This window comes from Trachymyrmex cornetzi, unplaced genomic scaffold (genome assembly GCF_001594075.2).
Source record: "Trachymyrmex cornetzi isolate Tcor2-1 unplaced genomic scaffold, Tcor1.1 scaffold124, whole genome shotgun sequence".
In the NCBI taxonomy this organism is placed as follows: domain Eukaryota; kingdom Metazoa; phylum Arthropoda; class Insecta; order Hymenoptera; family Formicidae; genus Trachymyrmex; species Trachymyrmex cornetzi.
The window spans coordinates 36,074-49,204 of record NW_017295806.1 but is presented as its reverse complement, the minus strand read 5'-3'; the positions used below and the strand labels follow the sequence as shown (position 1 = coordinate 49,204).

At 32.9% G+C, this 13,131-nt stretch overlaps 2 protein-coding genes across 5 annotated transcripts; one reads left to right on the top strand and one right to left on the bottom strand.

Moving 5' to 3' along the window:
* Positions 1 to 940: 940 nt before the first annotated feature.
* LOC108770309 (serine/threonine-protein kinase 16) lies at positions 941 to 6,862 on the top strand. 2 transcript variants are annotated; one of them, XR_001940587.1, is made up of 8 exons: positions 941 to 1,266; positions 1,559 to 1,793; positions 1,879 to 2,083; positions 3,046 to 3,200; positions 3,275 to 3,409; positions 4,923 to 5,092; positions 5,555 to 5,787; positions 6,825 to 6,862. XR_001940587.1 is itself a non-coding variant. In XM_018521825.1 (6 exons), the coding sequence occupies exons 1-6, from the start codon at positions 1,157 to 1,159 to the stop codon at positions 5,031 to 5,033; spliced, it is 951 nt and encodes a 316-aa protein (XP_018377327.1). In that variant the 5' UTR covers positions 941 to 1,156; the 3' UTR covers positions 5,034 to 5,233. The 2 variants fall into 2 exon arrangements, 1 of the variants encoding a protein (XP_018377327.1); XM_018521825.1 differs by lacking the exons at positions 5,555 to 5,787; positions 6,825 to 6,862 and having other exon boundaries at positions 4,923 to 5,233.
* Positions 6,863 to 7,109: 247 nt separating this feature from the next.
* Positions 7,110 to 12,336, bottom strand: LOC108770312 (golgin-45). 3 transcript variants are annotated; one of them, XM_018521831.1, is made up of 7 exons: positions 12,308 to 12,336; positions 12,081 to 12,161; positions 10,353 to 10,894; positions 7,933 to 8,132; positions 7,658 to 7,786; positions 7,355 to 7,580; positions 7,110 to 7,274 (listed from the first exon to the last, which is right to left on the bottom strand). In XM_018521831.1, exons 2-7 carry the CDS (start codon positions 12,106 to 12,108, stop codon positions 7,116 to 7,118), a joined length of 1,284 nt encoding a protein of 427 aa, XP_018377333.1. In that variant the 5' UTR covers positions 12,109 to 12,161; positions 12,308 to 12,336; the 3' UTR covers positions 7,110 to 7,115. The 3 variants fall into 3 exon arrangements, with proteins under 3 accessions (XP_018377333.1, XP_018377334.1, XP_018377332.1); XM_018521832.1 differs by lacking the exon at positions 12,308 to 12,336 and having other exon boundaries at positions 10,353 to 10,551; positions 10,714 to 10,894; positions 12,081 to 12,221; XM_018521830.1 differs by lacking the exon at positions 12,308 to 12,336 and having other exon boundaries at positions 12,081 to 12,221.
* Positions 12,337 to 13,131: the final 795 nt, after the last annotated feature.

Below are 13,131 nucleotides of genomic sequence, written 5' to 3'. Positions count from 1 at the left end.
CTGAACAGTGGCGTAAGCCACTCGTTGTGACGTAGCAAGGACAAAAATCTGATTGGTCATGCGCATGAGCATACCCTTGTCTTTTTATCATGGCCTAGTTTACATCGTGCACTTGGGGCGTTTTTTCGTTATCCAACCAGAAGTTACCACAACTAAGCCCGAATCCTCATACAGGCAACAGCGCTTTGACACCGAACGCTGATTGGTGAAAAACGGCTGATGGGGGTAAATTTTACCCCCACAACCGACTTTTTACCAATCAGTGCTCTGTGTCAAAGCGCCAGTGTCTGTATGAGGATCCGGGCTAAGGTTATCTTCGTCTTCAGGGTATCAATCATGAAACTTTTTTCCTAGGATGAAAATTGAAAAGTGAAAAATTTCTCCATTAACTTTAATGGTTAAAATTTTCACTCTATCCCTAGGATGGAAAGTGAAAAGTGAAAATTTTAACTTTTGAAGTTAATGGAGAAATTTTTCACTTTCCACTTTTCATCCCAAGAAAAAAGTTTCGTGATCGATACCCGGAAGACGAAGATAGCCATATGCTGGATTCACCCTGCATCCGATTTGCGTCGTACGCTTCTCTGCAACCAATCAGAAAACAGGATTCCGATGATACGAAGCAAAATCTATCGGAATCCTGTTTTCTGATTGGTTGCAGAGAAGCGTACGACGCAAATCGGATGCAGGGTGAATCCAGCATTAGTGCGCATCAAAATATGCGTATTGCTGGATTCACCCTGAATCCGATGTGTGTCGTATGATGCTCTGCAACCAATCAGAAAACAAGATTCCGATGGATTTTGCTTCGTATCATCGGAATCCTGTTTTCTGATTGGTTGCAGAGCGTCGTACTACGCACATCGGATGCAGTGTGAATCCAGCATATGGTCTGAATGGGAAAGGAAATAAAGGAATGCGCATTCAACTAAGTTTACAACGTCACAAGTGAGGATTATCTGAGAATCGTGATCGAATGTAAATGGAAAGCAATTGTTCTGTTCCAATCGAATCGTGCACAATGCTACACTTTGTGTATTCCTGTGTACGTTTGTGTTAAGCAATTGGAAAGCATCTAATGTTACCTTAGAAATGAAAATAGCGAGATAATCTCGCGAGATTCTTTTTGTTTTTATTACAATGACAATAAACAACGATGAATAGCTTAGGTTTAAATCTAATTTTAAGAATGGGTTGTATATGCACTAAAGAAATCATTACGATAAACTCGAGGAAATATAAAGTTTGTGAACACCTCGGAGATGGGCAAGTATATATTAAACAGTAAACACACACGCGATTATTTATGGTTAAAATATACTTACTTATATAATCACATTATTTTTTTTTATTGCATATATAATACATGTTTTATAATAGTTGTGCACATAAAATTATTTCTAAACAATTATATCTGAACTTATTCAATGCAAGAAAAACAAGATTTTCTTTATGCAAAACTATATTTACAGTATCTTGTAACTATTATAGAAAAATTAATAACCATAAAAATGTGTTATAGCTGGTAGCACAAATAAGATTTACGTTATGTTTCTAGTGGATTTAGCACAGTATTTTTAGTTGAAGATATCGTCACACATAAAAAGTATGCTATTAAGAAAATTGTTTGTCATGGACCAGAAGATCAGCAATTAGCAACAAAAGAGGTTGAATATTATAAATTGATAAAACATTCAAATGTTATAGAATGTTTAGATTCAACTTGCAAAGGTACTGCTGATCCAATCGTGAATACAACAAGCGAAATATTAATTGTTTTACCATATTATCATGTAAGTAACTATAATTTTCAAAAAATATATTATTTTAAATGTAATACATTTTATAATAGACCAATTTATTTGTTTGTAATTTTAGAAAGGAACATTAGCTAATGATTTGGAACGACGAGCAAAGAATTATGATTATATGAATCCTATAGATATCCTCAGCATATTTTTACAGATATGTGAAGGCGTAAAAGCATTTCATGAAGCTAAACCAGAACCTCTTGCTCATAGAGATTTAAAAACTGCAAATATAGTGCTTAACGATGTTGGAATACCTGTTATTATGGACTTGGGTATATTAAATTTTATTATGGACTTGGTTAGGTGGCATGAGTGAAAGCATGTGTGTTTGAAAAGAGATGAAACATTTTTAATTTTTTCAGGACAATAAATTATGTAGGTAAGATGATTATGAATAAATAAGATTGGTAGGAGGATATAGAGGTAGAGAAAGTGTAGGAAAAGTAAGCTATAAAGTAGGAAGGTAGAATAGGGGTATTAAAGGAATAGACAATAAATATAAACAAACGATAAATATACAGTATTTAGATAATGTGCCCTTGATTAATTATGCAATGGCAATGGAAATAGGAAGAGAGAGGCTAAGAAGAGGAAGAAGAGTTGAATACAAAGACGAGGAGACGTGGGTTAACATGCCAGATAAAGATGAATCAGAAAAAGAGGGAGGGGGGACACAAATTTTACAAAAAAAGAAAGACGTATAGAAAAACGGAGAAATTGCATAAATAATTAATTCTTATTGCGAAAAATATTACCTCGGCCGGGAATCGAATCCGGATTTCTTGCATTCCATCTAGCACGGAATGCAAGAGATCCGGATTCGACTCCCGGCCAAGATAATATTTTTCGCAATAAGAATTAATTATTTACAGATTTTAATATGTTATTCATCATTATTAAGATCGTTTCGAAGATGCGAATAAGCATCAAAAATTTGTTAAATTGCTAATCAATTCGTCGTGATATTACTGCGGTAGTTTAGTATAGAGTTAGCGTTTCAAGAGACCGAAAATTTCTCGGCGCGCGTTTCTGTGGGACTACATACGTAGTATATAAATTCACATAAGAATCATACAAGCATTAAGATCCAGCTAGACTGTTTAAGGCTTTGATTTCTATAGTTTGTGTTATCACATGTACGGTCCTATATAATATATTATATTATTTATTATATTTAGTATAGTTAGTAACTATGTATATGAAATTTATCATTAAATATAAAATAATTCTTTAGGTTCTGTAGCAACTGCTAGAGTTAAAGTATGCAGTACTCAAGCTGCGCGGACTTTACAGGACTTAGCAACTGAAAGATGTTCCATGCCATATAGAGCTCCAGAACTATTTAATGTTGAAAGTTATTGTATGGTTGACGAACGAACAGATATCTGGGTAAGAAGCAATTACGCTTGCATTAATGTAAATGACACGTGCTTTGAATGTAATATATGTAATATATTTTTTAGTCATTGGGATGTATACTGTACGCATTATGTTATTTTAAATCTCCTTTTGATACTGTTTACGAACGAGGCGACAGTGTAGCTCTTGCTGTGATGAGTGCGCACGTAAAGTTTCCAGAAGATACCCCGTATAATAAGGTTGTAATCTGTTATATATTATGGTTCTTTTAGGTCTAGCCACTGTTAGTATCTCATTTCTCTCATGCTTCATAGATTTAAATTTCAAAATTTTGTTTCTTTTTATTTTAATAATAATATGTGAATTTTTTGATGAATTGGACATAATGAAGCATCTCTCATAAAATTTTAATCTTGTGGATTTCTTTTATCATTATTTTAAATTACATTATTAAACTTTTAATACATGTTCAGCATCCTATACAGTACTGAATATCACCAGAATGTCGCCAGAATATTATTTGAAATCTAAAATCTTCTGGTAATGATCTTAGAAACGTTCTGACAATGTCAGCAGAATGTCTTATGTACGCACCTAACAATATTCTAGAGACATTCTATAATATACTACTACTCTACTACAACAACTCTAATTACAGATTGATCGATCAATATCGAACTAACGTCTATCGACGTTGAATTAATATCGATTTGACATCGAGCAACCTTGAATCAGCATTGATTTGACGTTGATCGATCAATTATTTCTGGCTGGGTCGGAAAACCAGCTTACTTCCAATGTGTCTACAGCCTCTACTGCTACTGTTCATTGTAGACGACGCTTTAGTCTTAACCGATGAAGTTAGCCAATCAGCATTAGTCGCACAAGTTGGCTATTGGTTAACTTCACTGATAAGATTTAGGATTACTGATTCATTGTAGAATCAGCATTAAAGATAGCAAGAACAACCTTGGCATTTTTTACCCCAACAATACAAAAGTAAACTTTGCGACATTGTTATTAAAAAAGTATAATAGAAATAACCGTTTTAATAACCATGCACTATTAAAACAATAGAATAAGATTAATAAATACACTTTTTTAATTAAGTAATATTAATCTATCTAGTTGCAAAAATGATCCCTTTAGACGAAAATAACTGCGACGCTAATATTTTACTTTTGGCTCTCAAACGCATGAGCACGTCCGTGTAAGCTTTCTGATAGTTATCAAGCAACAACGAACTGCGTTGCGTGAGATTTCCACTCTTATTAGTTGATAAATGGTGTGGCGGAATTTTCTAATAAATGCATTATTACCGGGAAACAATGGATGGACCATTTTCCCCGGGGATCTTTACTCCCCGGTCTATCCTACTTTGTTTCATAAAAGTTTAAAAAATTGTAAATGTATTTTTCTACAATAATTCTGACAATATATTTAAGCATTTTGCACATTATTATTTATTATATACAATTTTAATTCAATTTTTATTTTTATTTTTATTTTATTAAATAATACCATTATTTTTATAAACAAATAACATTTTTATGATCCATTTTTTATTTTAAGTAGAAAGAGCGCGCAATTTGAATATATACACATACATATGCACGTATAGCCGCGGACGCACATATATTCAAAATCTTTGTTTTATTTATTTTTTTAAATATTTACACCATTTTTTATGGACATACTTCTGTCAGTACAGTATGAATTTTTTTATAAATAAATTCTATGTTTCTGTTTTAGGATATGCAAAATTTAATTTTGTTGATGTTAAAAGTCAATCCCATGGAACGTCCGTATATATATAGCGTAATAGAGAGTGTGCACGATACTATCGCCAAATTGAAAGCATAATCGCATATTATATTATGACGTAAGATATTGCGATGACTAAACCACATATTTAGGAAAATGTATGTAACATTCAGTTGTATATGTACAAAAACTAGATGTAAAATGGATGCAATTGTGTACAGTATTATACACTGCTTGTAAGCGTTATAAAAGATACTATGAAACGCAATACATACGAAGAAAATGTAAAAAAATATTTCAAATGATTAAGTAAAAAAATAAGAATGAAAATAGTAATGAGAAAAATGAAGCATCATTTATAAAATTTTTGATAACAGGACTCACAAAAATGAAAATACATTCCTTATATTCTATAATGTATGATTACAATATAATCATTTAATGTAGAAATGATATAAGTAAAAACAATATTTTAATAGTATATGCAGTTTTATATATTATAATAAGAATATACTATATTATAATACTATATTATAATAAGAAGAGAGAAAAAGACAGCGAGAGATATATATATATATATATGTGTATGTATACGTATATACTAAACATTTTTAATTTAGGGAAACAGCCTCGAGTTGTACACGCGAACAGTGCGCTTGTGACGCTTTTGTTTCAATGTTTTACGGAAGACGCAAAAAGTTTCGGAGCGCGGTTCATCATCTATATTAATGCGTGTGTAATGAGCGGTAATGGGATAGCTGTCAAAGTCATACAAAATCAAAGTATACGAGGTGAAATCAAGAAATATATATCTTGTGTTGTTCAGACACTTAAGATATTATAATTAAATAAGGTAAATGTAAAAGAGTAAGCCAACTAGACAATTTTATTTGCATTTTTAATCAGTTATAAACGTTAATATAACGTAAGAAAACGTGAAATAAAATTATATATTATAATTATTGAACTCTCTGATATATAACTAACAATTTAAACTCGCTAATACGAGCAACTGAGAGTAATACTGCGCAGTTGTTGGTGCTCCAAATTAATAATTTAACTTGATAACGATGAATTACACGCCCGCCACCGTCGACCATCGCAGCCGTCGCCATCGTCACTAGAGTCCCTATGAGAGTCGAGACATAAGACCGGAAAGACGCCATTGCCTGGCGCCGGCCGGAAACGGCACAAATAGACGCGTTCGCGCCTGTTTGTACTGCTACACCATGAAACAGTTGCTCACACCAATTCACAGATTCATATCGAAAGCGCCTAGAAATGGCGGTGATCAATCACGAGGGCGTCACCCCTCATGCTTGGTTCTCATTATAGGGACTTTACGTCATCACCTCACCACCGCGCCACCATGCGAGCTCACACACTTACCGTGTATACTTACTATCTCCTTCCCCTTAATGTTGACATCTTTCCCGCCGCGTTGTCGCTTCCGTTGTATCTTCTTCTCGCGCGCAAAAATATTCATCATACGTTTTTTTTTATTTAATGATTTATATAGAGCAAACGCTTAATATAGAAAAAGTATGTTTATTTAGTAAAGTATGTTAAGAAAATATTTAGTTTATTTTAAGAAAAAAAGAATATTTATTTGAATCTATATTACATAAAAAAAAATTAAAAATTGGGCAGAAAGGTAGGCAGAAAGTTGGCTTAATAAATATGCCTTCTCATTTCCTCATCAATATTCTACGAAACATTAATTTTATTAATTAATTTCCTACCATTATTGCTTTGCGTACAATTATTCGGCGCACGAAAATTTTTTTCACTTTTTGCCAAGTACAACATTATCAAATGAAAAATTGTTCATTATGAGAATGCATATTGATAGAGGAGTTATATGTTTATGGTTTGTATTTTCTTATACAGATTTCAACTTCAAAAACTACCTCACAACAATAAATTCTTAAGTGCGCACAATTCTCCCACCTTCCCTTATATAATTTATGTAAGTGTGTTAACAAATATATAAAATTAACTAAAAAATAAATAATAATAAAGCAATTACAAAGTTTGGTCTTAGGTTACAGATGGATAAAAAAAAGATCGTTAAATTAACATACAATTAACATATTGTTCTATATAATTAACAATATTGACAAAAATATCATCATATCATTAATTATAAAGGAAAAAGATACTATATAAGTGTTATTACTTTCAAATCTGTTTAATTTCGCCGCTGCAATGTGGACAACACGTCATATTGTTCACATCGCATCGTGGAAGAAACATTTGTCCGCCAACCGCAACTGCCGCTCCCATCACCGCAGTACAGGCAACATCTCTCTCAATCATAGGTAACTTTTTATTCAGTAACTGTAATTGAGATATTAAACTCGTTATATCAAAATATTATGTCTCGCGTCATTTGGAATAAAAAAATCAAATAACTCTACTTTTTCCGCGTTGTTCTCTGTAAGCGTTTTCATATTTAAACCGGTTATATTTAGCTCTTTTTGTAATTCTGAGTCTGGTATACCACTTAAAAGACTGATTCTGAGAATTTCCACAAGTTGACAACATCCCTGCGCAAGATCAACAATATTGGTGCTGACTAATTCGTGTTTTTTACCGGACGTTGTTCCTATGGAATCGAATTTCTCTCGTAGGATTGTCAACATTCTGGATAAGTAAAATTTACAGTTTGATAAAACTATATGAATATAGTATAGCCATTATATAACACCTGCAATATATACCTGTAGGTTTTGAACGATGTATCACGAATAGTGTTACGTTCTTCTAACAATCGTTTTATAGTTTCCTGCAATTCTGTTGTTCTCTGGCAAAGTGCAGCTTTCCATCTTGCCAAATCCTCCACCATTAAACTTAAATAATAAGCATCATTTTTTAGCAATAAATTAGAGTGCTTATTATCGTTATTTTTGACTAACGTTAACAAGAAACAATGTAACAGATGCAAACCAAAACAAAAACTAAAAATTCCGTACATGTTGAAAATGTTGTCAATTACCTACTAGCTAAAAATTTACTTCTCCAAACTTCACATTGACCTGCTAGCCATTCTATTTGTTCTTGATGTGTAGACAAATGTTTGGCTGAGTTCAAGAGGGCTCTCGCAAGTTGCAATTTGTCCTCGGTTAACAAATGAACTCTTGTTTCTAGATCCTCTCCCACTGCGGCAACTAATAAATTCTTTAATTCTCCATTAACCTGTGTGCATATACACATACATCCTGGCATAAATTATACATTATAATAAATTTTAACATATAATTTTTTGTTCCATGTCTCACATATAAGATATCATTTTGCAGCTTTCCATATTTTTAATTAGTTTTTTTAATTTATCTCCATATTTTATAACTGGGCCCATATTCTGTACACATCTACCGATAGTTGTCAAAATTTATTTCACTTTTATATAGTATAAGATTTCATAAGTGTTAAGGTTTTTATACAAGTTTTTTTATACAATATAAAATGCCTCCCGCCTTCGCTACTGCTGCTGGTCGAAAAAATAGCGACTTTACTTACTTTGCTCAATAATTTCTTAAAAACGAATACCGGAAGCCATATTAGACAAATTTCATATTATTCCTTGTGATATCAAGTTTTATGTCTCATTGTTTCAAAAAATTGTTAAGAAAAACTTTTTTACAGTGAATAAAAATACCACTTTCGAATAAGCTTTAAATAGGGATCCTATATACATATATATTTGTATATATATACATAGGATCCCTATTTAGAGTAAGTGATCCAACAATGAACCATTTAGTTGGCTACATACTGTAAACAATAACTTTTAAGTTATTTTTTAAATTTAAATAGTAATAATGTAATCTTCTTACGGACTCTCCCAAATTCAATAAAATAATTATTACAATAGGTACATTCAGAGAGCTCGCTACTAGCGCTATCGAACGCTAACGCTGTTCGGAGAGCTCCCTACCAACGCTACGAACGCCATCCGTGACGTCATTATCGGTAGCGTTTTTTTTGAAAAATCGTTTCACGTGTTTCAGCGTTTTTTTTTAATGTTGGAAGTTGTCGAAATATTTGACCGTCCCGGTACATAATTGACACCCTGTATACATAGGATCCCTATTTAGAGTAAGTGATCCAACAATGAACCATTTAGTTGGCTACATACTGTAAACAATAACTTTTAAGTTATTTTTTAAATTTAAATAGTAATAATGTAATCTTCTTACGGACTCTCCCAAATTCAATAAAATAATTATTACAATAGGTACATTCAGAGAGCTCGCTACTAGCGCTATCGAACGCTAACGCTGTTCGGAGAGCTCCCTACCAACGCTACGAACGCCATCCGTGACGTCATTATCGGTAGCGTTTGCCGCCATAACTTGCGCTACCAACGCTCTTGCCTTCGAGGTAGTGCATGGGTAGCATTCATGGAACTCACTATCACTATCGCGCTATTGGCTATACGAACAGTGTTAGTAGCATTTGCAATGAATTATTATTTTGAAGGTTATCGTAAAAAAGGTTATGTGGTCTACAATATACAATGGTTCATTGTTCACTACATCAAAATGATTCATTATAGACCACCTAACTTTTTCCACGATAATCTCCTAAATAATGTGATAAAATAATATAACAGAAAAAGTTGCTTACAGAATAATAAAGCCAAATGTGCACACAAAATTATTGCACAATGAAAAAAATGATAGGCATAACAAAAACATAAAAAATGCATAAAACTAACGAAAAAAACTTACTTTGCAACCCTTATCAACAACGAATGTACATTTAAGTTTCACATTTTTGTGCAGAAAAAAGTAGAAAAAAAGCGCAATATTGCGCATATCGATCAATGAGATTTGAATCTAAACACCGAATCGACAGCAGTCGCAAGTTCATGTGTGTGTGTGTGTGTGTGTGTGTGTGTGTGTGTGTGTGTGTGTGTGTGTGTGTGTGTGTGTGTGTGTGTGTGTGTGTGTGTGTGTTTTAAACACTTCAATTTTGAAGTAGAATATCTTGATTTTTAATCCCGCTCTGGGTATTAAATTTTAAAGCACATATATTCAGGACACTAAAACAGGCTTTTTCTATAAGTTTCAGAAAAATCTAAAGAAAATGGATTTTTTCAGAGAACGTCCTTAAGAGAAATTCTACTTTTTAGTGACAGTGGATCTTAAATGTTTAAATATTTCGGTATAAATACATATACATCCAATTTTGCAAATCGTGCACTAAAATCTTTTGAGTTTTAAAAAGTTGAAACGCAATCAGACAGAACAAAACTAGAGTAGCAATATCACATATTAAATTGATTTTTTTAGCAATTTAATAATATTAATATTAATAAGCTTCTTATAAAAACACTAATAATTTGAATATCTTAATAAGAATCTTTTAAGAATATTAATAATTTGAAAATATTAATGTACATTGTTATACCTGTACTTGAAATTTCAATTGAGTTTCAAGCTGACTATTTTCTTCTTTCAATTTGCGAATTTCAGACTCATATATTCTTTTTTCATTATTCCATTCATCTTCTGATGTTTTCTCTTTGCTTTCTTTCATACAATCCTTCAACCTTGTATCGTCATCCTGAATCTTCATTGCAGCAATTTGTGCAACTGTAGCATTTAAACTAGATTTTTTTTTAAATAACTTTTTCTTTTTTTCAAATGGCACAATTGGATTTACAGCTGCCTTATATGGTTCATACGGTATAAATTTTGGGTCTTTTGACTTTAAAGAATGCAAAATATGCTTCTCTTGTTTTATATTACTAATATTTTTTGGTACTAACTTTACTATTGTACCAATAGGAGTAACCGGAGATGTTGATTCTAATTGTTTCAAATTTGTAGGATGGTAAATGAGAGTGTCTCCCAGGCGACTTCGACTTTGCCTAACTTCGACTCTATCTACCGTCGCATTTTCCATGCCATCTCCTTGTGTTCGTTCTATGTAACCCATTACATGAACATCTGGAAAGATTATTAATCAAGATATAAAAATTGTATCCATATGCTGCTATATGTAATTCAAATATATTTTAAATATTTGTCATCGTTAAAGTCAACAACTTATATTTTTAAAGTTAGCAATTATTATTTACAATGACCTAGTTTCCACTGAAATCGATTTCACTTCAGTGCAAATTAAATTTATAAGATTGTTTCTCTCCACTGAATGTAGAGATTTTGTGAATCTTACAGCGAATTCGGCAGACTGCACTAGTGCGCACTGCGTACAAACTTTTTCAGTGCCAGGTATTTGGCTTGTACGCATTGTATCAGTGCATTAAGATTGTCGTATTTTGCAAATAAAAACTGACCCAATATAGTGCTGAATTTATATTCGGACTAAGGCCAAAATCAGACTATGCATTGAAGATTAAGATTAACGAAGGTCTGAAATTTCACCAATGAGGACAAAGAAATTTTGGCTCCTTTGGTTCTGATTGGTCAAACTTTAATCTTTCAATCTCATTCTTCAATGCATAGTCTGATTCCGGTTTATGGAATGAACTAAACGAGTTCAAGAAATGTACTGATGTTTCTGACAGTGCAATTTGGCATAGCACCAAACTGGTTCTACACTCGTACTATGCCAAGACAGCACTAGAGCAGCACGTGTGCCGAATTCGCCATTAACAATAGTGAAATAAGTGCAAACACATTCCTACTGACTTATTATGGTGAATTTGATCATTCATACTACAATGAATCAGTGCATATTAAAAGCTGCTTTATATAAAGTATCTCAATGCAGTGATACAATATAGACTATGGTCAAAGTCTCGCTACAAATTGCTTTGAAGCATTTGATGGACCAATTAGAAGAAAAAATTTTACAAACTGACCAATTAAAAGACGCTTCAAAGCATTTGTAGCATCCTGTTGACCGTGCCTATAATCAACTTTGACAATAAAATGATACACATACTTTGTTAAATAACGTGACAATATCATATCATTAGAAGATAGGAAATCATTTAAAATGTTTATATACTTTTACATTTAATTTTGCTAATGTCATGTGAAGCAGCTTAGTACGCACTGATCTAGTGCAAGTGACCAAATTCGTTATTATTAAATTTTATTCTACGCCGTATTAGATTCAGTGGAAAATAAACCAATGACAAACACTTCGTACTTGGACAGAACTAACCTGGTTGACAGTGAATGTTCTGTTTCATGATATTTATAAAAGTGTTTATTTCAACAGTATAAACAGTTATCGCAGATAATTCTATAATATGTCATGTAGTTAATATTTATAATTTAAGGCGTATACGATATAATTCAAACGCATTCTTCATGTCAATAAAAACTGCATGTTATACAAAAAAAAAGTTATCACCAAAGACATAGAGGTAATTATACAGTTTAGAGCACATCAAAATTCAATAAAATTAGTCTTATTCGACACGTTTTTGCACAAAATGAATAAATCTGGCAAAAAATTATCGCTCTACCCTGTGGACCGATGACCGATGCATCGTTAAAGTTGACGACTATTCAGGTTAAGAGATCCGTTATGCTGGATTCACACTGGACACCGACGTACGTCGTACGACGCTCTGCAACCAATCAGGAAACAGGATTCCGATGGATTTTGCTTCGTATCATCGGAATCCTAATTTCTGATTGGTCGCCGTGCGTCGTATGACGCAAATCGGATGCAGGATGAATCCAGTTCACATCGTGCACTTAGGTCTGTCCGCGTTACATGAAATTTCCACATATTTTTGCATTTAAAATGAAATAGATATATATTTGGTCTTGAAAAGAGAGAAAGTGAAAATGTCGAGTACAAAAAGTGCGAGCAACGCAAACAGACCTAGGCTGTGAAATACAGGGTGCTTTCCGATAAGGACACAATCAGACACTGTGTAACACAGCAAATCATTTCATCCTTGTTTAACGTAGGCAAACAACAAGGATGTAATGATTCACTGTGTTACACTAGGTTTGTTCGCGTCGCATGCTCCAACATACTCCTACGATAGCTCCTATTCACTCTATCAAGCGCGTTGGAGTGAGTAGGAGCTATGGTAGGAGCATATTGGAACATATTGGAGCATGCGACGCGAACAAACCCATTGATACATGTAGGGCTACGTTCGAAAATATCATCCGAGTGTCTCCGTGTATTATCCTTGTTTAACACTGAGTGAGCAACAAAGATAATACGATACGCGAAATTTCCTTATTGATGC

Excerpts from the sequence above, each read along its gene's own strand:
- LOC108770309 (XM_018521825.1), top strand. The coding sequence starts at position 1,157 with ATGAATAGCTTAGGTTTAAATCTAATTTTAAGAATGGGTTGTATATGC. Across the intron at positions 2,084-3,045 it reads ACCTGTTATTATGGACTTGG|GTTCTGTAGCAACTGCTAGA; the intron begins GTATATTAAATT and ends ATAATTCTTTAG. Across the intron at positions 3,410-4,922 it reads AAGATACCCCGTATAATAAG|GATATGCAAAATTTAATTTT; the intron begins GTTGTAATCTGT and ends TTTCTGTTTTAG.
- LOC108770312 (XM_018521831.1), bottom strand. The coding sequence starts at position 12,108 with ATGAAACAGAACATTCACTGTCAACCAG. Across the intron at positions 7,787-7,932 it reads AGTAAATTTTTAGCTAGTAG|TTTAATGGTGGAGGATTTGG; the intron begins GTAATTGACAAC and ends TTATTATTTAAG. Across the intron at positions 7,581-7,657 it reads ACATCGTTCAAAACCTACAG|AATGTTGACAATCCTACGAG; the intron begins GTATATATTGCA and ends TTACTTATCCAG.